At 36.5% G+C, this 26696-nt stretch overlaps 1 protein-coding gene across 15 annotated transcripts in view; it reads right to left on the bottom strand.

Moving 5' to 3' along the window:
* LOC129717851 (scoloptoxin SSD976) overlaps nucleotides 1-26696 on the bottom strand; it is a 152342-nt gene that overhangs the window by 25321 nt on the left and 100325 nt on the right. For 11 of the 15 annotated variants that reach the window (XR_008726762.1, XR_008726761.1, XM_055668057.1 and 8 more), the window contains 2 exons: nucleotides 7788-7906; nucleotides 7568-7649 (listed from right to left, as the gene is read on the bottom strand). The exons of 1 other annotated variant lie outside the window; for it this stretch is intronic. Coding sequence is in view for 12 of the 14 variants with exons in the window: in XM_055668057.1 (XP_055524032.1) it covers nucleotides 7568-7649; nucleotides 7788-7906 (201 nt within the window). In the remaining 2 variants the exon portion in view is untranslated. Of the gene's footprint in view, nucleotides 1-7567; nucleotides 7650-7787; nucleotides 7911-8160; nucleotides 8340-26696 lie in introns of those variants that run through there. 3 more of the 15 variants (XM_055668067.1, XM_055668069.1, XM_055668066.1) reach the window with 3 other exon arrangements.

Consider the following 26696-nt stretch of genomic DNA (forward strand, 5'->3'; position numbering starts at 1 on the left):
GGTGTTAGATTTTTTTTTGTAATTTATTTGACACAGCACGAATACAATTTAATGTTTAACGGCGCCAATTATATCTGGTAGCTTACTTTCTAAAGTATCTTAATAACTAAAAGCAAATTTTTTATCCTCGCTGCCGACTACGAGCTGAAACTAAATGTAACTTAAAGCTATAATATTTTGCATTAAAAGCACTGGTTTACTGTATGATGGTTTTCATTGCCATAGGTAAGCACATGTTCCGCTGCTGGGCCAAGATATTACGGACTGGCATATTGGGTTGTCTCCCTCGGGCCTTGAGAGTATCGTGCGGGTCTGATTGCTGTTTCCGGATCCGGGGTCTTAACGTTTTCTTGTCGTTAGGCTGGATGCAGGCGGAAGGGGGTAGGACTAAACTGGGGCGTGGATGGATTTCAGGAAAACGTATATAAGGGACATGTAGGATATGTCACGGCTCGCCAAGACATCACGAACAGGAACAGCCGACTGCCTACCTTCGGCCTGCAGGGAAGCTATTAATCTAGACCTGGCGTCACGGTGTACAGGGCATGACCAAACAACGTGCTGTATGTCGTGATAACCTTCACCACAGGCACAGATACCACTCTCCCCGAGCCCTACACGACGGAGATGCGCGTCAAATCTATAGTGATTGGACATAAGCCGGGACATCACTCAAATGAAATCCCGACCTACATCCAACCCCTTGAACCACGGGTTCGTCGACACCTTGGGGATTATGAAATATAACCACCTTCCCAGTTCCCCTCTGGTCCAAGCATTTTGCCAACTGATGATCGTATTCTGACGTACGAATGAGAAAAATTCGTTAAAGGCAATTGGTCTTTCATAAATTACACCGTTTGTTGCGCCCACCTTAGCCAAAGAGTCCGCTTTCTCATTGCCCGGTATCGAGCAGTGAGAAGGGACCCACGCTAAGGTAATCTGATACGATTTTTCGGATAAAGCACTCAGATGTTCCCGTATTTTCCCCAGGAAATACGGAGAGTGCTTAACATCTTTCATCGATCGGAGAGCCTCAATGGAACTGAGACTGTCCGTAAAGATGAAATAATGGTCCGTGGGCATTTTTTCGATAATCCCTAGGGTGTACTGAATTGCAGCCAATTCTGCGACGTAAACAGAAGCAGGATTATCAAGCTTATGGGAGACGGTTAAATTGTTATTGAAAATACCGAAGCCAGTGGACCCATCAAGAAGTGATCCGTCAGTGTAGAACATATTGTCGCAGTTGATGTTTCGATATTTATTGGAAAAAATTTTAGGGATCTGCTGCACGCGTAAATGATCCGGGATTCCACGAGTTTCTTCTATCATGGATGTATCGAAAAACACAGTAGAATCAGAAGTATTTGATAAGTCGACACGATTTGGAATATTCGAAGAAGGGTTAATATTATGGGACATGTGATTGAAATACAATGTCATAAAACGGGTTTGAGAATTAAGTTCGATTAACCTTTCAAAATTTTCAATCACAGGACGGTTCAAGACCTCACATTTGATAAGAATGCGAGAAGACAGGCTCCAGAAGCGGTTTTTCAATGGTAGTACTCCAGCTAAGACCTCCAAACTCATCGTATGGGTCGACTGCATGCAACCCAAGGCGATACGCAAACAACGATATTGTATTCGCTCCAGTTTGATCAGATGTGTGTTTGCTGCGGAGCGGGCGGTGTTAGATTGAAGGCAGAAAGTCTGCTGAAAATGACCGAATACCACCCAATATGAATGTATTCAGAATTAAGGCGATGTACAGAAGCCAAAAGTCGAGGATGTTGTCATTTCGATAAAACCAAACATTTCAAACGATTTGTTATTTGACCTATGGCCGATTCCGTGCATTTGCAGACTTTGAACACATCGCAAGGAATCGATGAATTTGGAACGTTCAAATAGTACGATACCACATTTATATTATGCTAAGTCCACATATATCGATCAAAGTAGGTATAGTTTTAAATAGTCTTTGAATTTCTTTTCTTCCCATAACTTTTGAGCCACATATCAAATTGTTATGATGTTTGTTATTAGTATGTTCAAGAGATGACTCGTTCGTATGACACTAGTTATGTTCAAATAAGTCATGTAATCTTTGAGATAATAGACTTTCGTTGTTTTATTAACAATTTAATACATAGCGGTTGCTTAAGTTCGATTATAATCAAATGAAATGGGAACGTATAGGGCAGCCAAACTTTGAAACCACGTGTTCAATCATAATTCATCATTTAACCCTTAACTAGCCCGCTTATCTGATAATAATATTGATCAAATCGGTTGTGTAGTTTCTGAAATAATGAAGTTTCGTGATTTTCATATTTCGGTACATTACAGAAGAAGTTCCAGTTCGATCATAGTAAAATTCAACAGGGTGTTATGAGGCATCTAGACTTATTTATTGACACTAATTTTGTGGAAATCGGGTCAGCCATCTCTGAGAAAAGTGAGTGAGCCCAAGTAGTCTTCGGAATATTTTCATAGCTGGATTTCACATTTTTAACCCTTTCCCGCTCATGGTGACTCTAGAGCACCAGGAATTATAATCATCATATCTTGACAAAAATAGTTTGTTGTGCTAACGATTGTCCCATAAACTTTTGTATGCTGCCTCAGAGCATCACTGGGCATTTTCTTCAAAATACTAGAGTTGACAGTAATTTTAGTTAGTCTACACAGTGTTCAGTTTAAATTTTCTCGTGAAGCTATAAATATTAATGATAAACCTTGTGAGCGGGAGAGGGTTAAACATAACAGGCAAAGTAATAAGCCGATTGCAAAACAAATCAATATGGTCTTATGGGGCAACTAGACCTTCCATTTGACACTGGTTTTATGAAAATCGGTCCAGCCATCTCTGAGAAACAAGAGTGAGATTAAACAGTCTTCAGAACACGTTTCTTTTCATAACTTTTGAACCACATATTCAATCTTTATAAAATTCAAAAGTTAAGGGCATTTCAGGTAGCCCGTTCATTTGAAATCAATTTTGATAAAATCGATTGTGTAGTTTTTGAGATAATGATGTTTCATGCTTTTCGCATTTTGATATATAACCTCTAAACTATAAACCCGATTGCAAAATAATTTAATAGGGTCTTATGGGACAACAAGACCTTTCATTTGCAATTATTTTCATGAAAATCGGTCCAGCCATCTCTGAGAAAAGTGAGTGAGAATAAAAATCTGCACATACATACACACACACACACACACACACACACACACACACATACAGAAAATGCTCAGCTCGTCGAGCTGAGTCAAGTGATATATGCCATTCGGCCCTTTGGAGCACTTTTATACTTTCGGTTATGCAAGTGATTGCTATACCTTTCTAGGAGAAAGGCAAAAATATTTTTAAATCAATAATTGCAAAAATGCACATGCGTCGTAAAAATAATAAAAATATAAAGCGCAGAAAAAAATATCATTAAGATCTGATGAGTTTTCCAATAACTACAGCGTGGAAATGTAATTTTCTATAAAGTGGGCACTTTATTTTGACGGTGACTGTATATGTACATATTTGTATCAAAACATCATATTATTTGCTTCTACTGCCGTATACACCGCCATATTAATGAACACATCTGTTTTAATTCAATGAAAAGTTATAATGGATATTGTTTTAGATTTCATACGTGCACTTGCCTAATGGCCTAAAAGAAAAAAATCATCACGGGGATCCAAAAGGCGTCAAGCAGACAATGGAGGAAATAATCCGATTAATGGAATTGTTCACTTTATTGGAGTAAGTAAAGCATCAATCAAGTGATTAAACTTTATAGTTCTTGTATCGTATGTTATAGGCTGACGATGAAATACCAACGGATGAAAATACTGATAATTGGTGTTGTCTTCGGCTTTGAAACTATGAGCACAAATGGCATGAAGTTCATGCACAGTCTACAGTCTACAGCAGTAAAAAACGTTTAATTGATTCTCACTTGGACAAATTCGGTGCGACGAACGCTGTTTTCTGTTTTTTTTTTTAATTTTTAATAGTTAAAACTTTTAATAAAGTTTGAATAAAAATATTTTTCATCAAAACAACGTTACATCAGATATATGGTTTTCTTAAAAAATAAAAAATAATTAAAAATTAACGATAATAAACATCACAGATCTTTCGGTACTGTCTTACACAACTTACAGATTTGATCGGTGGCTCAGGCAACTGAATGAATTCGCCGTTTTCACAAATTAGGTCGGTAATAATGACAGAAAGCAGGAACAATTTGGTTACTGATCGGTCGGTAATGGTTCATATTACCGAACGTTTTACTGACCGCTCAGCTGTTGAAAAGTCGGTGATAAAAAACCAATTCGGTGATTCAATGTAAGTTGGAAGGCGCGTCCTCATCTCAAACCCAGAGCGAATCCGTTCTGTCGATCAGTACTCTCGGTGGAGATTTTCTGGTACCAAATAAGTGTTAGTTCAATTCATTGCAAATATTTTTTTTCTGAAATTCCAGTCGGTCGGTCGGTCTTCAATTTTCGATATTTCTTTCTGGTTCTTCCAAACAATTTTCAACTTTTAAACCAAAATAAAAACATGTTATTGCTGTCGATGTGGCTGCTGCTTTGGATCGATGCAAAGTTAGTGATCGAAATGCAGTATTTCTAATATCACCTATAGCCAAATCATTGGGGCACCTTATTGTTGAACAAGGGGTCTATTAGAAATAAAAAAAGAGAAATTTGTGTACAAAAGCACAATGTGCTAAAAGCTACATTCAAGTCACAGGTTAACTTGACAGTTCATTAGGATTCAAAGCTTCCTCCTAATATATTCTAAAGCCATCCCCAAAACTGAACGATTGGCTATGATTGTATCTGGTGAAGGCATGCGTAAGCTGCTAGCCTAGCTGTGCACGTCATCCAAAGTTCAATAGGAATAGAACAAGCAGAAGCGGTATATAATGCAATTGGTGATTGGGGTATTGAAAATAGGTTATTTTTATTATCTTCAATATTATTATTGAGTGTTTCTAGAATGTACTGTTATTCCATTTTTAGGGTGATGTTTACATCATTCAACACCATTGCATCAAACACGGGTCGAAAGAAAGGAGCTACCAACATCTGAACAAAATGTTAAAAAGACAGGTGATTGGACTTCCTTGTAGACATTATATTTACGAACTGTTGTGTAAGGCATTTAAGGTACCAAAATTTTAAACACCACAATCTCCAAAGATGAAATGACATGGCGTACAAAAGCATTCATATATGTCTGGTGTGAATGTTGCATTTGTCAAGTCGTCGTCGTCGATAACAGACAACAAGAGGGTGACTTTTGGAATTTTTTTAGTGACAACTAACAGAACAGAATCACCACGAAGATTATTGTGAAGTTATCCAGCTTGCCATCACATTCATGGGCGGAAAAATTGCTGATACCTTTCAAATTAGAGCTCCTGGTGCTTTCCATAAGGCAAGATGGATGGCAAAACAATTTATTCTTTTAAAATGTTCCTTCACCGGCACAGTCTTGCATTATCCAACATAAATTAACACGATTTAATGTATTCGTTGTAAAAGTATAGTGCATCAGGTAGATATTTTGTACAATTTGTTGTACGCGAGTTTTTGGGTGTTCTAATAATATTTTGACTTTCAGATACTCACAAAGTTGCTAAACACATTGTCGAATCTAACGATGTTTCCACACTTGACCTGCACTCATTCGTACAAGGTAGTCAGAGTACATGAAAGTAGTAAACCATAATGCGGAACGAGGTATTGCCTTAATCAAAACATATAACTCGAAATTGTCAACGGAAGAAAACCAAAAACAGTACATTTTGCAATTAGTTGAACAACATTAGTTAAACAACACCGAAAAATAAAAGGATGTCTAAGAACATATAATTTATAGATAATATGCGATTTAGAAAAATACATGTTAAATACTATACTAGCGAACATGAATTTTGTAAAAATCACAATTCCATCCTTTTTCTTTCGTTATGTGTCCTGTAAAAGTTGTTGGCGAACATGGCCTTAACCTTATTAAATAAGTTCCTAACCTTAACAAAGTGTCGCATTCGAACTGTAAATTATGAGAAAAATGTTTACTGAACATGTTTGTTTTAAATTTTTAAATTGTTAACTCGAAAAACAACTTCAATGGAAAATCACACATCGCACCACATCACACGTTAACAGTTTTGAAGATATAAGATAGGATTTCATATTATTAACTTCAATAAACCGTTCTAATTCAAATTCTCATATTTGGTTTTCGACAAAGCTAACCTAATGAAATATCACATAGGGGCCATCCACATACCACGTGGACAGATTTTCAACGACATGAATTTATCCACATATAATTTTTTTGTAAGGACCGTGGACATTACGATGTTGAACCTAACCATGCGAAATATTCAAAAACAACCCCACAAAAATAAAAAAAAAATATATGGAAAAATTTAGGAATCGAACAGATTTGAAAAAAGTGCAGAAGAGTGGTTTAGTAGCTTGCAAAAGTCATTTTTTCATAAATCACGTTTGGGCAACCTGAAAACGATTTTTTAGAAAGTCTAAATGTTCTACAAAAATGCTATAAATAACATTATCTTTCAATTTAGGGCTGAGCACCTTGACTTTTTCAACATCGATTTGTTTTGGGACAGCCTATTGTATATGCATAATATATAAAAATATTGAAATTTTTGTCTTGTTTTTAAATTGAATATACTCATTTATAGAGTCAAATATGCCCTTCAAAATGAGACCAAGAGATATTTTCATGTTTGCCCCCAAAAGAATGAAATACAAATGAAAAACGCATATTTTTTGATGAAAAATATTAATAACTTTGAGTAAAATTGAGATATTTACGATGTCAGCATTGCAAATTGTTTCTCTCTGTTTTGAGATGTCTCTCTGTCTCTCTGTTTTGAGATGAAACTTGAAATAGAGCGCAAAATATGTTTTTTCAATATAAATCGGTTGTTTTCAAAGATAGTAAAAAACTTTCTTTCACAAAGTTACTTAAAATTAATGGAGCTATAACATTGTAGAACAAAGTTTTCTTCTATCTACAAAGATAAAAAAGTTAGATACTTGATTCCATCGAAAATGTTGGTCACCCTAATTTTTGATAATTTTTCAATAAGTGCTTTATCATATGAAACAACTTTGTAAAAGAAAGTTGTTCTCTAAAATGTTGCTATAGAGCTCTAGACCCAAATTTCCCCCTTAATTTTGTTTCTGGACCATTATTGTGCAATGGCACATACATAAGAAATCAATTTTCGAATTTCGTTTAGCGGTAGGGCTCAAAAGTTTCGTCTTCTCGGAAAATCTCGATCGGACATCGGGAACACGTACCCAAAAGCTGAAAGCTGATGAAAAAAGCACAGGTAGTAATACATGAAATTGTGATGAAATAATCCACATTCTCTCTTTTATATAAAGGAGAGAATGTGGATTATTTTATCAATTGGAAAAATATAGATTAGCATTAGAATTACAACTACCCGAGATAGTTGCTCTCATTTTAGCAATCGCATATTTGCAGTTGAGTTCATCTCACCTAACCGTTTCTTCGGGTCATGCTTGAACATACAACGGTTTGCCCAATCCTGTGCCTTGGAAGCCAACTCGTCGTCCCATTGCTTAAAGAAGAGAAAATGGAAAATGTCAGCACTACTGTCAAAACGAAGTTGTGTTATCGCTCATTTTGCCCTCATCGGTTTCTCACTAAATTGGAATAAAAATTAAAAGTGTCCGAGCTGACGGTTCTGCTATCTTACCATTTCCAGCATATATTCTGCACTTGGTTGTCCAGGTACGAGTCCTTGCGCCACGACCTGTCGCAATTTGTTGTGCTCCTCTAATATATCATACTTATCGGACGGTTCCAGACCGGACTCTGCCTCAGGATAACGAAAAAGAGAACACGGGAAGTGGAAAAGAAAATTATTGCTTTTTGTAATTAAAAACATAGTTCAAGTCATCGTTAATGCAGCAATTGTATTGAACCACATTCAGATTTTAGTAATAATGTTATTTAAAATAGAAAGATTGTTCACTGTTGCTTCTAGCGATACGTATTGAATTTTAGTTTTGACTTGTAGGTATATGTTGTTTATTCAAAAGTGAATAACTTTCAATTTGTGAACTCACTCGAGGTGCCTTAAAATTTGATTATTGCGATGTTTTTTATATTTTTATAGCAGACACAGTCTAATAGAATTTTCTACGAATAAATATGCATGTTACACCTAGTAACACAATCGACTCAAGTCCAAGCAATTGTCCCTAGATAGCCCAGCTGTAGCTTCTAATTAGCAATATTTTCACGCCACATTTCCTCCTTGGAGTAATAGAGATAGGGAAAAAAATCCAACTAGCGATGTAATTTAAAGGACAAAATAAAAAAGACAGAAGAAAACATACGAACAGTACCGTCGCTATCACTACCGTCACCAATGACTCACCATCTGTGTCCATCTAAAGAGGAACTGAAGAACAAAATATATACCCACCAAACACCTTCACAGGAGTTCGCCAGCTACTCAGCATGGCCGGTGCAACTCGTAAAGTTGATTTTAAAAATTATCATTGAAAATGCAAATTAAGCTTCTTAATATTCCTTCCTCTTCACCGCGTTGGTAGTTGACTATAAGGTTGTTGGGAAAAGTTAACTGATTGCTAGACTGTGTCTGTTTGAGCCACAGTTTTGTGGTTTGTGGTATAAGGATTTACGATAACGATGATTTATTGAACTGTAGAATAGTTCATCTACAGATCGTTGTGGAATTAGATTTAACGTTATTACTCAGTGATTTAATATAACCCTCTAGTGCCCAATGTCGCCTTTTGGTGGGCTTCAGTCATACCTCTAAAAAGCTTTAATAAATACTTAAAAAGTGTTTATAATGATTCATAGTGATTTTACCGTAGCCCGTTTAGAAATTAACTTGGGCACTAGAGGGATAATAATGGTCCCTACTCTTACATTCACCTAGGGGAAGGCACATTTGCGGTACTCATAGGCACCCAGTGGTTCTAGCAACCCAGACCAAGACTTAGTTTCCAATAGGATGAGAAAATATATGAATATATTGACATACAACGATAACATAAATAATAACAATATATTAGTATGATAATACAAAAAAGTATTGAAATTTGGATATAATGAACATCCACAACTTGGGATTTTTAGCTAATGCAAGAAAATCTATCAAACAATGCAAACCATTACAAATGACTTGGACATACGCAAAATTCTATTCAACTATGTTTGGGAAACTTTGCGCACGTCTTTGGTTTAGCAGTAGGAGTATTTCTCAGAGGTGAAGCAATAAATATTTAAGACCTCATAGTATTTTTAAAGGGCGTTTGTATTTTGATAAACATTTTGTTCAATGAATTGTAGCTCAAAAATTTCTGCTTACAAAAAAGGTTTTCTGAGAATGAAACTAATAATGTTTTTAAAAAATATACAGGAAAATATACAGGAAAATCGCATCTCTCAGATGGTCTCGAGGTGCGATGCTGGGTTCGAGTCTCGGCTCGGGAGAGACTGTTAGTAAGGCTTTGGCTTTATACACAGGAAAAAAATATTTTGAACTCCGTATTTTATTTAAAAGATAAATTGATTAGTATTCTTTCTCTTTTTTTGACAAAATATTCACCATCTTTTAAGTAAAAAGTACAGGATAAAGAACATAAGACAAAGTTTATTCTGAAGTTTGAGTTGTAGAACATTTTCTTAATATCAACAATTTTAGGAACAATTTTATACTAATGAATTAAAATGATTTTAGTGGTCAATTCAAATCGAAAAGCTTTTAGTAAATTACATTTCGAATCACTTCCGTTTTTGAGATATTCCAGTTTTTCGTAAGAACATCTCAATTTTTTAAAAGAAAATAACATGTTTTTTAAATACATTCATGATTCTCAAACAATAACCATTCTGCTACAACAACCATCGCTGGCATTTAACCATTCAGGATGAGTTTATGGTACTTCGTAAACCTCTTATACAACGTAAACCGAAGCACTCCATGTCCTGCTTGACAGCGTACGGTAGAAATATAGAGCTATATGATTTATTATAAATAAATATTTCCCAATTCACTGAGAAGCTTGAAAAATGGTATGTATTTCGCAATGCTTTTGAAGTGTCGATCATTAAATAAATTTTCGGTGAGAATTAAATTAATTTTCGGTAAGAATTATTAAATCTATTTCCGATTGGGGCTGCACTACGAGAATAAACACTTATTGGTACGATGTCACATTGAGGTATTTTATATCACACTTGTAATGAAAAGCGACGCGAATAGAAAAACTTTTGCACTAGTCTCACTTTGGACAATGTAACTCCGTGGTTGGTGTCAATCTTTAATTAAATAGCGGTGAAGATTTAATGCCAAACAACATCTCTATGGTTAGTTATTTACCAAAAAACGCTTGAGTCCTTTAATCAGCTGGTTCTTTTACTGTGGAAGTATGAAATCGTTACCCAATCTGGTCCCACTGTGCATAAGATAACTATGCTTGGAACGGCAATGAAGCTGGCGTACGTGAACACCCAGCTAGATAATGTGATACTTCCTAAGCTTATAGTCGGTTTTTGATACAGTCAGGTTTTTTTTTGAACGGGGGATACGTACCTTATAATTCGAAAATCCGCGTAAAAAAGGGGCTAATTAGAAAATCCGCGTAAAAAAACCGCGTTACTTATTCCGCGTTAATTTGAACATCAGCGTAAAAAAAAATCGTGAAAAAACCTAACTGTACTGGAGTAGTCACTGCCATGAGATCCACAGAAAGGGGTTGTTCCTAAACCACGAGTTCAAATTTTTGGTAATTTTTCCCAATAAGAACGTTAAGGTATCTACAACAGTTTCTTCGAACTAATTTCTATTTTTACAACAACTTCACTACCCGTGAACATTCAAGTTCGTTCAGGGGAGCTCGTAGCCCTCAAGGTTATAGAGTCCGCTTTGACATGAAATTGGTCTTGAATTTGAATAATAGTAGAACTAAGGCCGTTCGATGTCAGAGGGGCTTTCACGAATGGGTTTATTCTCAGGTTTCCGCCCATCCCCCTAATTGATCCTTCCCTTTCGCAAAATTCCAGGAAAAAATTACACACAGTTGTATGAGTACCTCTCCAGGCAGTTACAATTGCCGATAAACTAAAGTCTTTTTTACGTGGGTGATACACAGTGCGTAAAAAAAACACGTTGAAGAAAATCTGCGTTACAGAAACTGCGTTAATTCCGAAATCCACTTACAAGAACTTCATTTGCCAAACGGGTTTTGATTATTTTTGCTAAATGCTTTAGAGAAATAATCAATAGCAGTGTTATTTCCCCATGCGAATCGAGCTGAAAATCAAGAAATTTTTTATCAAAGTTGAGCCGAATCAGTGAATATTCAGTAAGTGGATTAAATAAACCCATCTGACACTCTAAATAAACGATTTGAAATTGAAAACCAATAAAAATATACCGCTTACAAAACGACTTTTCTGAGAAATATCCTACAAACCTGCGTGATCGAGACCAAACTCAGTCTGTGTCGTGCCTGCCGACGTGTTTTTAACGCGGATTTCGGAGTTTACGCGGATTTTTTTTTTACGCGCTGCGTATTTATACTTTTTTATTTCAATTATCTTATCAAAACTGTCTTTATCATTATCGACACAAATAAGAGAGTTAGATTTCTAATTACATTGAAAATTTTGGTCGCGCTAATTTATGATAACATGAAAATATAAGCTCATCATCATCGGTAACAATAGAATAGCTATCGAGCTCTAGATCTAAGTTTCCCCATAAATTCGTTTTCTACACCATTGTGCACTGTTGGAGGATCTAAAGGATCTTACATGTTCTTTTTTTGGTTGAAAAACTGCAGAATGCAGAACTTGAACCAAATCTCTTAGAGGTGCCAGAAAATCTTCTCGTTTGCAAACAATTTAATGTGAAAATTATTGGATTATACTAATGTAAAAGGTATATAGCTGTTATGAAAAAAATTTAAGCTTCTAGGATAAATATGAACAGTTATACATATGCCGCACACTGGCGCAACACCTAACTTTTCAGCGTGACTTCCCAGCCAACAATTTGGTCCGTATATTTCAGTTATTTTGAGATATAAGCACCCTTGTACAATCTGAAAAGTAGTATGGTAGGAAACATATCCGGACTACTTCGTGATAAGGGCGAATCGTTGGCTTGTTCTCCTATCTAGTTTCGCCCTAATAACGAAGTAGTCCGGATATGTTCCCTACCCTACAACTCCGGATATTCTAAGCAGCTTTAGGAACCGCCTGTGTATTCAAACGAAATACTCGAAATATGTTGGGTGAAATTCAAACAGTAGTATATCAATCTGTTCTCTATCGTTTTTCCTGGCAGAACTTGTTTTCAGATTGTAAAACTAAGTTAGCAAACTTTACCAATCATCAATTCTATTCCAATCACCCCGAATCTATTTTAAGCAGTTTCCATTTGTTTTGCAGGCGTGTTTTTTCAGCACCCGATGTGGCTCCTGAATGGCTGCAATATACACTGAAAGAAATCGACACGACATTATAAAGTGTTTTGCACTTGAATTCGCCCTACTGGTCAAAACATATAGATTTCATATGCGAAACACTTTAGAATTATTTATCGTGCAACACCTCATTTTCAAAAGAAAAACACTTTCGATTCTCGTGTTATGACATATAAACATAAAGTATTTGGATTTCGAATCTAAAATTAATGTTTACCGAGCTTCGAATAATTTTTATTCGATTTTAAATTGAGAACAGTTTTACATGGGGATGATTGCATATAATGCAACCTTTGTTTTATTTTTAAAATTGGAATTTTACTATAAAAATTTAGCACCAAATACAAACTATTCTTCTCTGTTGAAGAAGCCTGTAAAGCAAACAAAGAATTAAATTAATTCAATTTAAATAATTGATGTTTTAGTTACCAAATACTTGCCTCTAGCGTAAAGATGTTTTCATCAGAATCTCTGTGATCTTGTGCTGGAAGGACGAAATAGAATTAGAATTCGATTCTTTTACGTGACATAAATCACTTACCTTACAAAAATTTACAGATGTAGTCCGGAAAATCGTCGAACTTCTTAGCCGTATGACACTCGCTGTCTTTTCATCTGTCGCCATTTTTCTACTTTTCAGCACAAACGGCACTTCATTTGACATATGAAAACAAAACAAATCAACTGAAAGTGTTTCGCATATGATAATCACCATGATGAAACAGTGAGGCAGATTCAAGTGCAATTCACTTGAAAGGGATGTTGGAATCATACGTAAATGAAGTGCGGCTCATGGATGTAAGTTGATGTGTGCGACAACTTGAAACTAAAGTGAAAAATGATTGAATTCGATGAAAAAAATTCTTCAAATTACAATGCAGAGCCATTTTCATATCCAATTGATGAAACACTTGGATGGAGCGTGCGCAGTTTTTTCAGTGTAGGTCGATTTGTTTCGAATGGTGATTGTTCACAGATTTCTTTGTGATTAACGGTATTTCTTATATTCGTAAGACAGCTAGACAATCAAAGTTTTCGTTTCCATCATTGAAATTGTCTATATTGATCAAATGCAGGAGTTTTAGGCCTGTTTTCTTCGAGTGATTAAAATAGGCGCTACTGCTTAAGCCGTTCCTTACCCTTATAACTTTTTATACGAGCTTATAAGAACCACAGAACCACAGTCAAAGACATACAACTTTTTATTTCATTTTTTACAATTATACAACAATTACCTTTTGTATAAAATCTAAGGTATGAATAACTCTGTTTTCTACTTAGTAAAATTTTCTATTGCCATAATTTAAGCATACATACAACTCCGTTTCACCCGTATTATTATTCTACTACGATGCTCTACGAACTAAAACGCAGCAGTGTGTAACATATATCGCGAATAATTTTTGCATTATACCTAAACCTAAATTTTCCAAATAATAAAAAACCCAAATTAATCCACCTAGCGGTGAGACCCAGCCTTTCTCATTCAAACTTGTTATATGTTAAAATAGATTTACGCGATTTAAGAGAAAAAATACTCCTTAAAAATTTCTGTTGGTTTCATTTTTTGTTCTAAATAAGGAATTTCTGATAGCCAACAGCACAACTATACCGAACATTCAAAACCTAACATTCACACACATAAGAGCATACCTTGAAATATAAACATGCAAATACCATGAAATAAATATGTTTCAAATACATCACGCGGAAGATCCAGACGACTACTTCTGGTTGCCGAAATACATCCTAAAATGGGCAAATTTTGCCTATTCCGGATATTTCAATGGCGAAGATACCGACCTTAAGTATCTGGAAAACAACTTAACAAATATCATCCATTATGAGTATTGCCGAAGCGTTACACCTAGAGGCCAGAAATCAACTTAAGACGCTATTTTAAATTTCTAGATACATAGTAGGTAGCTTCCGATTTCTGGAAAACAACCTTAAAGGGACAAACATTACCCAATTTTTTGAGGAACATTAGCCCGGGCCCGCAAGCCGGGAGTAAACTCCATATTTTACTTTGAAACCAGATTTTGCAGCTTCCGGTTTCTGGAAAACAGCCTTAAATTGTCAAATACAATTCAATGAAGGTATATCCACTCTTTGGGTACTAGAATATTGATGTTATATATAAAGTAATAATTTAGGTATAGTATGTGAAATTTGACTTCATATTTGTGCTAAAGAACAAGTGAAATGATAGAAATGACTTTTAATTTCAACTTCAATCCCGAGCAAGGCCGCAAATATTGAAATAGTACAATATCAATTTTAAATGATATTGAGGCCACACATTTTGATCGTAGCTATAGTTTTAAACAATATACGGGTTATGTTTCTTTCTATAACTTTCAAAGCCCATGTTTAAACATTATGAAATTCATTGTTTAAGGGTTTAAAAGCCCATTAATTTGAATTCAACTATGTTCATAGTTTCTGAGACATAGAAGCGATTTTCACATTTTGCCGCAGAGCCAAAACTAAAAGTTTGATTACAATGAGATTCAATAGCAACATAAGCGGCAAATAGACCCTTCATTTGACACCAAGATAGGAAGAATTGGTCAGACCATCTCTGAGAAAAGTAAGTGCGAAAAAAAAGGTGCACATACACACGTACACACCCACACCCACACACACATATACCTATACATGCATACATGCAGAAAATGCTCGATTCGTCGAACTGAGTCGAATAGTATACGATGACATTCGGCCATTTGGATCATTATTATACCTTTCAATTAGCCAGTGATCGTTAGGAGAAAGTCAATATGCTTACTTTCATTATGTGATTTCACATTTTTATAAACAACGGACAAAGTCACATAACCGATTACAATGATGTTCAATAGCAACCTATGGGGCAACTAGACCTTTCATCTGAGAGACATCCCGATCATTTGAAACCAGTTTTATTGAAATCTGTTATGTGGTTTCTGAGATATTGATGTTTCGTGATTTTTACATTTTGATACATAACCTCTTAACTAAAAATCCGATTAGAATGAAATTCAATAGCAACCTTTGGCACAAAAAAAGGCTGAACCGATTTTCACAAAATTAGTGTCAAATGAAAGGTCTAGTTGCCCCATAGGTTGCTATTGAATTTCATTGTAATCGGATTGTAACTTTGTCCGTAGTTCATAAAAATGTGAAATCACATAATGAAAGTAAGCATATTGACTTTCTCCTAACGATCACTGGCTAATTAAAAGGTAGAAAAGTGATCCAAATGGCCGAATATCATATAATACTAGACTCAGTTCGACGAATCCCGGGTAGGAGAGGATAACAAAACCATAACTCATCAATAACATATTTTGTTATTAGGGCTTATCATGTTATTCGAAAGATATTCACGTTTCAAACGTGCATATGAAAATATCATAAAATTTTGATATCATATCTCGCTATGCCTTCAATTAGATGTTTGAAATGATTTTAAAATATCTGATTAAAAGTAAGTTTTTAAGTGAAAATTGTTCGATATTGATTATTATGTATAATGTATCAGTTATGCATTCAGTGTTCAATAAGTTGAAAATATCTGAATCGGTTATTTCAGTGAATTTTAATGCAAATTCTTGGTTTGTTTTTGAAATATCAAGTTTTGTTATTCATATAGTCTTGAAGGAACAATATTTTGGTATTATTTTTTGTTATTTTACCAACTATGTAAACCATATTTTCTGCATGTATGTGCACCTTTTTTTCGCACTCACTTTTCTCAGAGATGGTCTGACCGATTCTTTCTATCTTGGTGTCGAATGAAGGGTCTATTTGCCGCTTAGGTTGCTATTGAATTTCATTGTAATCAAGCTTTTAGTTTTGGCGCTGCGTCAGAATGTGAAAATCGCTCTTTATATCTCAGAAGCTATGAACATAATTGAATTCAAACTAATGGGCTTTTAAACCCTTTAACAGTGAATTTAATAATAATTAAACATGTAGTTTGAAAGTTATAGAAAGAAACGTAGCCCGAAGACTGTTTAAAACTATAGCTACGATCCAAATATGTGGCCTCAACATCATTTAAATTTGATATTGTACTATTTCAATGTTTGCGGCCTTGCTCGGGATTGAAGTTGAAATTAAAAGTCATTTCTATCATTTCACCTTTTGCCTTTCTCCTAGAAAGGCATAGCAATCACTGCAAAAACTAAAGATATAAAAGTGCTCAAACGGGCCGAATGTCGTATATCACTCGACTCAGTTCGACGAGCTGAGCATTTTCTGTATGTGTGTGTAACGCTCTCCCAATCTCACTCGCTGTTCTGAGATGGCTGAACTGATTTCAATGAAATTAATTAGGCGTCGTACACAAATTACGTAACACTAAAAATCTAGATTTCAGACCCTCTCCCCCCCTATGCAACGATAGGTAACGTACGACATGACTCCCCCCTAAAACTACGTAACGCTGATCAGCCTGACCCCCCTTCGAAATTTTCAATTTCGAGCAAACATCACAGTTACGTAACTGTCTCTACTATTTGATTTATTTGAGCATAACTAGTGTCATACAAACGAGTCATCTCTCAAACTTACAAATAACAAACTTTATAACAATTTGATTTGCTGTTCAAAAGTTTTGGAAAGAAAAGAAATTCAAAGATTATTCATCACTATACCTGCTTTGATCAAATGGCCTCAACATGATTCAAATGTGGTATCGTACTATTTTAACGTTCCCGGTATCGCTCATGATTAAATTTTTCGAAATTAAGAGTCATTTCTTTTATTTCGCTATTTCTTAAGCACTAACATTACGTCAAGTTTCATATTTTATACTTTAATAACAACATCAATATTTTAGAACCCAAAGAGTGAATATACCTTTATTGGATTTAAGCATTCATGTAAATCTATTTTGTCTGACCGCTACCGGCTACCGGTCACCGGTCACCGGTGGATTAATTTAGGTTTTTTTAATGAGAAGTACGCGTAATCATTTACTTAGTACAGTCTCTGGTATGTATTACATTTATTTCAGGTGGATGCGGCATTTATCTTTATTATATTTTAAAAGGCTGGGTTCAGCCTCGAACCCCCAACGTTCCGATCACTGCTCGTTTTTTCTATCCTCAGAGTCATTTCGCGATGCTGCGTGTCAACGAATTTTATCTAGAACTTGTGAACGCGTTAAATTGTATGAACCTGTAAATCGTATATAATGTCATTTATTGTCTTCAATGTACCCGACTGTATGTGCCATTTTTCGGCGGTTTTTCTTTTAGTCAAAACTGCGTTTATTTTTAACACCCAATTATTCAAATCTCTAAGGAACTAGATTAAAAAAACCAGAGTTGCTGGAAGGAAAATTTTAATTTAGATTAAATTTGACATAGAAAATGTGTCAAACTGTTATCAAAATTTTTTTTTTCTATAAAATCTTAATTTCTAGAGGTTCGAGGTAAAGTTTTGCCATAAAAATCTACACAACTTTGCAGAAAAACTTTTCGTCAGCAAGTCACGTTCAAAAGATAGGTGTGGTGCTCTCTTTACGTTGAAAATTGAATCTAATTCCATTGATGCAAAAGAAGGATAGCACCAAGCGAAGCAACTTTCCAGTAGATATTGATAACATTCGACTTGATAATTTTTGTATTTTGTATTTTGTATTTCCGTTTATTTATGATACACTATTCTTATGTAAGATATAGATAAAAAGCAAAAACCAAAGCCTTAGTGCTACATTTTGATTTAGAACTCGACCTTCTGTCTATCATACATAGACTTTGCAACCAACTGTTTAGTGTTCAGGACAATTCCGGGTTAGCGCTACAATCCTACTTCCATTAAGAGTCTATCCCGAACCGATACTCGAACATACGAAAACTGGCTTGTTAGACAAACATCGTACCTCGAGATCAACAGGGAGATAGTAAGATATAAATATTACTTTCTAATTTAAGACTCAGTGAAAACACAGTATTCATGTTTGTTTGATAAATTCCGGAATTGTCCGGCCAACGATATCACCGTGGGTGAACGAAAGAATGTGATTTCTGGAACCTTGGAGGTTTTCTGTTAGTATTACAAAAGCAAAGCCTTGGTGCTACATTCCGTATCGGAACTCGACCTTCTGATGATCATACACAGACTTCGCAGCCAACTGTTAAGTATACAGGACAATTGCGGGGCTAGCGCTACGATCCTACCCAAGTAACAATTTGAGTCGTATTGCATTCTTTTAGCGGTTTTCATGACCAATTTCGCAAAACTGCTGTTCAAACTAGAAATACTATCAGAACCTTCTGATAACCGCTGTAAGTCCGCTTTACAGCCAGGTGGCCCACCCTTTGCCAAGCATATTGAAGCAATTATAAGAATGGCAATAAAACTGCTTTAAAACCACATGAAAAGAGTACCGCATACTATAAGCAGCTGGCATTACCTCTTTAAGAGCGCAATAAATTTGGTTGCATTATTGCGCTCTGCTACTTGCCACAATAAGTCCAATTCAACTTTTCATTGCTTGACAGCAACCGTAATAAGTTGATTTGTTGTGCCGTTCCTGCACACACACCAGAACATCACGTCACTTTTTTTAATAAGGAAATATCTCGTCGCGGGAGAAATGTTTCACCTGTGTTGGTTATCATCGTGCAATCGATTTTATTTGATGGTGATATTGTAAAAAGATAAGAAATAAAAAGGGGTTTTTATCGAGACACCCCATATGGAGGAGTACTTTTAGGGATTAAAAAGTGCTATTCTTTCTATCGTATTAACCTCCCCTCGATTCCAGGCATCGAAGTTGTCGCATGTCAAATGACAATACAAGGTAAAGAGCTTTGTATTGCCTCAATATATATTCCTCCCAGAGCACAGGTTGGGCAACGGCTGCTCTTTGATTTAATAGAACTTCTTCCCTCGCCACGTTTGATTTTGGGAGACTTCAACTCTCATGGCGTGGCTTGGGGTTCCCCATACAATGATAACCGCTCCTCTTTAATCTATAACCTTTGCGATGACTTCGACATGACTATTTTAAACAACGGTGAAATGACACGTATCCCGAAACCTCCAGCGCGCCCAAGCGCTTTGGATCTATCCTTATGTTCGACGTCGCTACGGTTAGATTGCACATGGAAGGTAATCCTTGATCCTCACGGTAGCGACCATTTGCCTATTCTTATTTCAATTAATAACGGGTCAACTCGCATGCGACCAATTGACATTCCGTATGACCTCACACGGAATGTCGATTGGAAGTTATACGAGGAAATGATTTCAAAAGCGGTCGAGTCGATTCAACATCATCCACCACTTGAAGAATACAACCTCCTCGCGGGCTTGATTCTCGACGCCGCGTTGCAAGCCCAAACGAAGAAATATCCCGGCGTAACGATCAAAGAACGGCCTCCCACTCCGTGGTGGGACCAAGAGTGCTCCGATGTCTACACGCAAAGATCCGACGCGTTTAAGGCCTACCAGAAGGGAGGTATACCTGGCGACTATATACGGTATTCAGAGCTTAATACCAAGCTTAAAAGTTTGGCTAAAGCAAAGAAACGCGGATATTGGCGTCGGTTCGTGAACGAGACGTCGAGGGAGACATCGATGAGCACTCTTTGGAACACAGCCCGAAGAATGCGGAATCGCGTAACGGTCAACGAAAGCGAGGAGTCTTCAAGTCGGTGGATATCTGATTTTGCCAGGAAAGTATGTCCGGACTCTGTTCCTGAGCAAAACATTGTTCGCGATGCGTCTCCGGGCCACGACGCGATAGAATCACCTTTTACGATGGCAGAATTTTCAGTTGCTCTCCTGTCCTGTAACAATAACGCGCCTGGGTTAGATGGAATCAAATTCAACTTGTTGAAGAATCTACCCGGCAATGCCAAGAGGCGCTTGTTGAACTTGTTCAATAAGTTCCTGGAGCAAAACATTGTACCGCAGGATTGGAGGCAAGTGAAGGTGATCGCCATCCAAAAACCAGGGAAACCAGCTTCTGATCACAACTCTTATAGGCCGATTGCAATGCTATCCTGTATCCGGAAATTGATGGAAAAAATGATACTCCGTCGTTTAGACCATTGGGTCGAATCAAATGGTCTACTATCAGATACTCAATTTGGCTTCTGCCGTGCCAAAGGGACGAATGATTGTCTTGCGTTGCTTTCAACAGATATTCAGCTGGCGTATGCTCGCAAAGAACAAATGGCGTCTGCGTTCTTGGACATTAAGGGGGCTTTTGATTCCGTTTCTATTGACATTCTTTCGGGTAAACTTCACCGACAAGGATTTTCTCCAATTTTGAACAATTTTTTGCACAATTTGTTGTCCGAAAAGCACATGCATTTTACGCACGGCGATTTGGCAACTTTTCGCATTAGCTACATGGGTCTTCCTCAGGGCTCATGTTTAAGCCCCCTTCTTTACAACTTTTATGTAAATGACATCGACGAATGTCTGGCAAATTCATGCACGATAAGACAACTTGCAGACGACAGTGTAATCTCTGTTACAGGAGCCAAAGCTGCCGATTTGCAAGGACCATTGCAAGATACCTTGGACAATTTGTCTGCTTGGGCTTTACAGCTAGGTATCGAATTCTCTCCGGAGAAGACTGAGATAGTAGTTTTTTCTAGGAAGCATGAACCTGCTCAGCTTCAAACACAATTAATGGGTAAAACGATTTCTCAGGTTTTGGTACACAAATATCTTGGTGTCTGGTTCGACTCTAAAAGCACCTGGGGTTGTCACGTGAGGTATCTGATGAAAAAATGTCAACAAAGAGTGAATTTTCTTCGTACAATAACCGGACAATGGTGGGGAGCCCACCCAGGAGACCTTATAAGGCTTTACCAAACAACGATACTGTCTGTTATTGAGTACGGGTGTTTCTGCTTCCGCTCCGCAGCAAACACACATTTGATCAAACTGGAGCGAATACAACATCGTTGTTTGCGTATCGCCTTGGGTTGCATGCAGTCGACCCATACGATGAGTTTGGAGATCTTAGCTGGAGTACTACCATTGAAAACCGCTTCTGGAGCCTGTCTTCTCGTATTCTAATCAAATGTGAGGTCTTGAACCGTCCCGTGATTGAAAATTTTGAAAGGTTAATCGAACTTAATTCTCAAACCCGTTTTATGACATTGTATTTCAATCACATGTCCCAAAATATTAACCCTTCTTCGAATATTCCAAATCGTGTCGACTTATCAAATACTTCTGATTCTACTGTGTTTTTCGATACATCCATGATAGGAGAAACTCGTGGAATCCCGGATCATTTACGCGTGCAGCAGATCCCTAAAATTTTTTCCAATAAATATCGAAACATCAACTGCGACAATATGTACTACACTGACGGATCACTTCTTGATGGGTCCACTGGCTTCGGTATCTTCAATAACAATTTAACCGTCTTCCATAAGCTCGATAATCCTGCTTCTGTTTACGTCGCAGAATTAGCTGCAATTCAGTACACCCTAGGGATTATCGAAAAAATGCCCACGGACCATTATTTCATCTTTACGGACAGTCTCAGTTCCATTGAGGCTCTTCGATCGATGAAAGATGTTAAGCACTCTCCGTATTTCCTGGGGAAAATACGGGAACATCTGAGTGCTTTATCCGAAAAATCTACTCAGATTACCTTAGCGTGGGTCCCTTCTCACTGCTCGATACCGGGTAATGAGAAAGCGGACTCTTTGGCTAAGGTGGGCGCAACAAACGGTGATATTTATGAAAGACCAATTGCCTTTAATGAATTTTTCGCATTTGTACGTCAGAATACGATCATCAGTTGGCAAAATTCTTGGACCAAGGGGGAACTGGGAAGGTGGTTACATTCCATAATCCCCAAGGTATCGACGAACCCGTGGTTCAAGGGGTTGGATGTAGGTCGGGATTTCATTTGCGTGATGTCCCGGCTTATGTCCAATCACTATAGATTTGACGCGCATCTCCGTCGTGTTGGGCTCGGGGAGAGTGGTATCTGTGCCTGTGGTGAAGGTTATCACGACATAGAGCACGTTGTTTGGTCATGCCCTGTACACCGTGACGCCAAGTCTAGATTAATAGCTTCCCTGCAGGCCGAAGGTAGGCAGCCGGCTGTTCCTGTTCGTGATGTCTTGGCGAGCCGTGACCTATCCTACATGTCCCTTATATACGTTTTCCTGAAATCCATCCACGCCCCAGTTTAGTCCTATCCCCTTCCGCCTACATCCAACCAAACGACAAGAACACGTTAAGACCCTGGATCCGGAAACAGCAATCAGACCCGCACGATACTCTCAAGGCCCGATGGAAACAACCCAATATGCCAGTCCGTAATATCTTGGCCCAGCAGCGGAACAAATTTAATATGCTGCTTACCTATGGCAATGAAAACCATCAAACAGCAAACCTGTGCTTTTAATGCAAAATATTCTAGCTTTAAGTTAGATTTAGTTTCAGCTCGTAGTCGGCAGCGAGGATAAAAAATTTGCTTTTAGTTATTAAGATACTTTAGAAAGTAAGCTACCAGATATAATTGGCGCCGTTAAACATTGAATTGTATTTGTGCCGTGTCAAATAAACTATAGATGAAGAAAAAAAAGGGGTTTTTGGTAGGTTTCGTAGCTCTCAAGCATATGCGCATGAAAATTTGTCGTGCATTTTGAGAACATAGGCGCTTAAAATTTATGCGCCATCAAAATAGTACGGGCTTACAAAAATGATCTCATTGTTAGCAAAAATGAATTGGATTGTTTAAGCTCAGGTTTTCAGAAAAAAAATCTAGCCGTGTTCTTCAATACAGAGATAGATCAAAATGAACTTTGGATGTTCAATTTACTTGTTAGTCAGACGACGATTCGATTTTCGTTTCAAGATCATGACAAGTTTCAAAAGATCAATATGGCGCGGTTGGTAATTAGTTGGTATCAATCGTAACCGCAATAAACCTAGTTGAATGATATATATGTTGTAAGGTGCGGCAAAGGTTGGATGCCTGTATTATTAGAGAAAAATATGGTAAATCCCTGGGGCCTAGACAACTTTATTTTTATGAAAAATCTGACATCACACCGACGATAATGAGGAATCAACGAGCTTTGATATAAATAGATAGGTGCACGAAAAATGCAACGATACATACTTAGTTTAATTGAATATTGAATATTTTTCGAAATATATCAATAGTGTCTTGCCCCTACCTTATTTTTAAGGACGCATAATTTAACGACATAGGAAATTATTTTCAACCGAAACAAGACAAACTGGCGATAATATTGAAAAATACTACCGAACAGTACTAAGTTTGCCCTGTTATTTCATTAGATTTTTGGAGTTCTACGTCATCAATGTTCACAAATGCGCTGCAAGATGCTCTAAAGCATTTTTTTTTTCATCTTACGGAGACTGCGACAGAATTCTGCATCACACTAAACCGAATAAGCCGATTTCGTCTCACCTGTATGTATATCATTGCCTGCATATATTTGTTTACAAGTTTGACAGGTTAAAACTGGGCACTTATTACAATTTTATGAGATATTTTTCATAGCCAACTAGTAGTTTTTTAGATTTTGAATGACCGCAATAAAACTGGTTTCTATGTTATTTGACAGTAAGCTGGAGTGGTTTTATGGGGCAATAGATAGTTATATAAAACCAATAATAAAGCAAAACCGCATTGACTCTTGCCGGTTTTATTGTAAGTTTTATTAGAGTTTTATTGACAGCTATCAGTGTTCATTACGACTTGCTATTTTTGGCAACGGGTTTAACCGCCATAAAACCGTTGGTAATATTTATTGCTGTGATAAAACCGTTAGAAAACCAAGTAGCTATAGAATTGTTACTTGGGTACTGACACTAACAGTCTCTCCCGAGCAGAGACTCGAACCTACGACGACTGGCTTGTTAGGCCAGCAGCGTACCTCGAGACCAGCTGGGTGAGTCTTCTTTTAGTAATGCGAATAGTTTTATAGGGTAATCGGTCCTATATTCATCTCAGTACCTATATTCATCTCATCACGCCTTTTGGATCAATTTATCGTCAAATTTTACCATATTTTCAACGCAAAACTCTCAACCATTGACAAAATCGAGAAGCAAATATGTTTACTTGTAATGTATGTGTGTGAGTGTGTGTTTATCAAGTTCCTCAAATTCTATAGGATAATTGTGGATTGAGAATAAGTATGGTAAGTTTCAATGTGTATTTTTTTTAAGGGGGGGATTTGTTAGTAGCTTAAGTATTTATGATAAATATTAGTAAATATGGTGACTTCTCAACACTGTTAGAAATTTGTAATTTTAATTGTTAGGATTTGTTTGCTTTCGCAATTAGGACTTATCATTCGTAGGGATTTAAACCTACTTGTCAGAAAAGGGGAAGTAAACTTACAACTAACTTAATTGCTAACTTATTGGCTATAAAGAGAGCTTATCGTAGCAATTGAGGATTGCACCGTTTTTGGTCGAAAATTGTTAATAATTTTATTTGACATAGCTTCTAATGGTTCAACACCAGTAAGTCTATGTAATTCGAGTGTACCAAACCAAGGAGGACGCTTCAAAATCATTTTCAGAATTTTATTCTGAATCCTTTGGAGCGTTTTCTTCCTTGTTGAACAGCAACTTGACCAGATCGGTACAGCATAAAGCATTGCTGGTCTAAAAATTTGTTTGTAAATCAAAAGTTTGTTCTTTGAACAAAGTTTAGAATTCCTGTTAATGAGAGGATATAAACATCCCGTATATTTGAATCACTTGGCTTGTATACTCTCAATGTGCTCTTTGAAAATAAGTTTTTTATCATAAATTAGTCCCAAGTACTTAACCTTGTCAGACCAACGTAAAATAACCCCATTCATCTTGACAACGTGATTATTGTTTGGCTTGAGGAAAGAAGCCCTAGGCTTATGCGGAAAAATTATCATTTGAGTTTTAGAAGCATTGGGAGAGATTTTCCACTTTTGCAAGTAGGAAGAAAAAATATCTAAACTTTTCTGTAATCGACTGCATATGACACGAAAACTTTTTCCTTTTAAGGAAATGCTGCTGCTTGCTGAACAATGATTTTGTGCATCCTGGAGGCAAATCAGGAAGATCTGAAGTGAATATGTTGTACAGGACTGGACCCAAGACTGAACCTTGAGGCACACCTGCTCTGACAGGAAATCTATCAGATTTTGAATTCTGATAGACAACCTGCAGAGTTCGACCAGTAAGATAATTTTTTAAAATATTGATTAGCAAAATTGGAAAATTAAAAGTTTGCAATTTCGCAATCAAACCTTCATGCCAAACACTGTCGAATGCTTTTTCTATGTCTAAAAGAGCAGCTCCAGTGGAATAACCTTCAGATTTGTTAGTTCGTATCATATTAGTAACTCTGAGCAATTGATGAGTAGTGGAATGCCCATGGCGAAATCCAAACTGTTCATCTGCAAAAATTGAATTTTCGTTAATGTGTGACATCATTCTGTTAAGAATAATTCTCTCAAACAGTTTACTTATTGAAGAAAGCAAACTAATTGGTCGATAACTTGAAACTTCAGCTGGGTTCTTATCCGGTTTTAAAATTGGAGTATTTTTTGCATTTTTCCATAATTTGGGAAAATATGCAATTTTGAAGCAGCAATTGAAAATTTTCACTAAAAATTCCATTGTGCTTTCAGGAAGATGTTTGATTAATATATTAAAGATTCCATCGTCACCAAGGGCTTTCATATTTTTGAAATTTTTAATAATTGATTTAATCTCATTCAAGTTAGTTTCAATTATTTCTGCAGGTAAAAAATTCTGGGAAGAAATTAAATCAAATTGACGTGTAACTTCATTTTCAATTGGACTCATAAAATTCAAATTTGAGTTATGAACACTCTCAAACTGCTGAGCAAGTCTTTGAGCCTTCTGTTCATTGGATACAAGAAAACGTTCACCATCTTTCAAAACTGGAATAGGCTTTGAAGGTTTCTTGAGAATCTTCGACAGCTTCCAAAAAGGTTTTGAATATGGTTTCAATTTTTCAACTTGAGTCTCAAAATTTTGATTTCTCAGAAGAGTAAATCTATGTTTAATCTCTTTCTGTAAATCTTTATAAATAGTTTTAAAAACAGGGTCACGAGAACGTTGATATTGACGTCTGCGGAGATTTTTCAAACGAATTAGAAGTT

This window comes from Wyeomyia smithii, chromosome 1, assembly GCF_029784165.1.
Source record: "Wyeomyia smithii strain HCP4-BCI-WySm-NY-G18 chromosome 1, ASM2978416v1, whole genome shotgun sequence".
NCBI classification, from domain to species: domain Eukaryota; kingdom Metazoa; phylum Arthropoda; class Insecta; order Diptera; family Culicidae; genus Wyeomyia; species Wyeomyia smithii.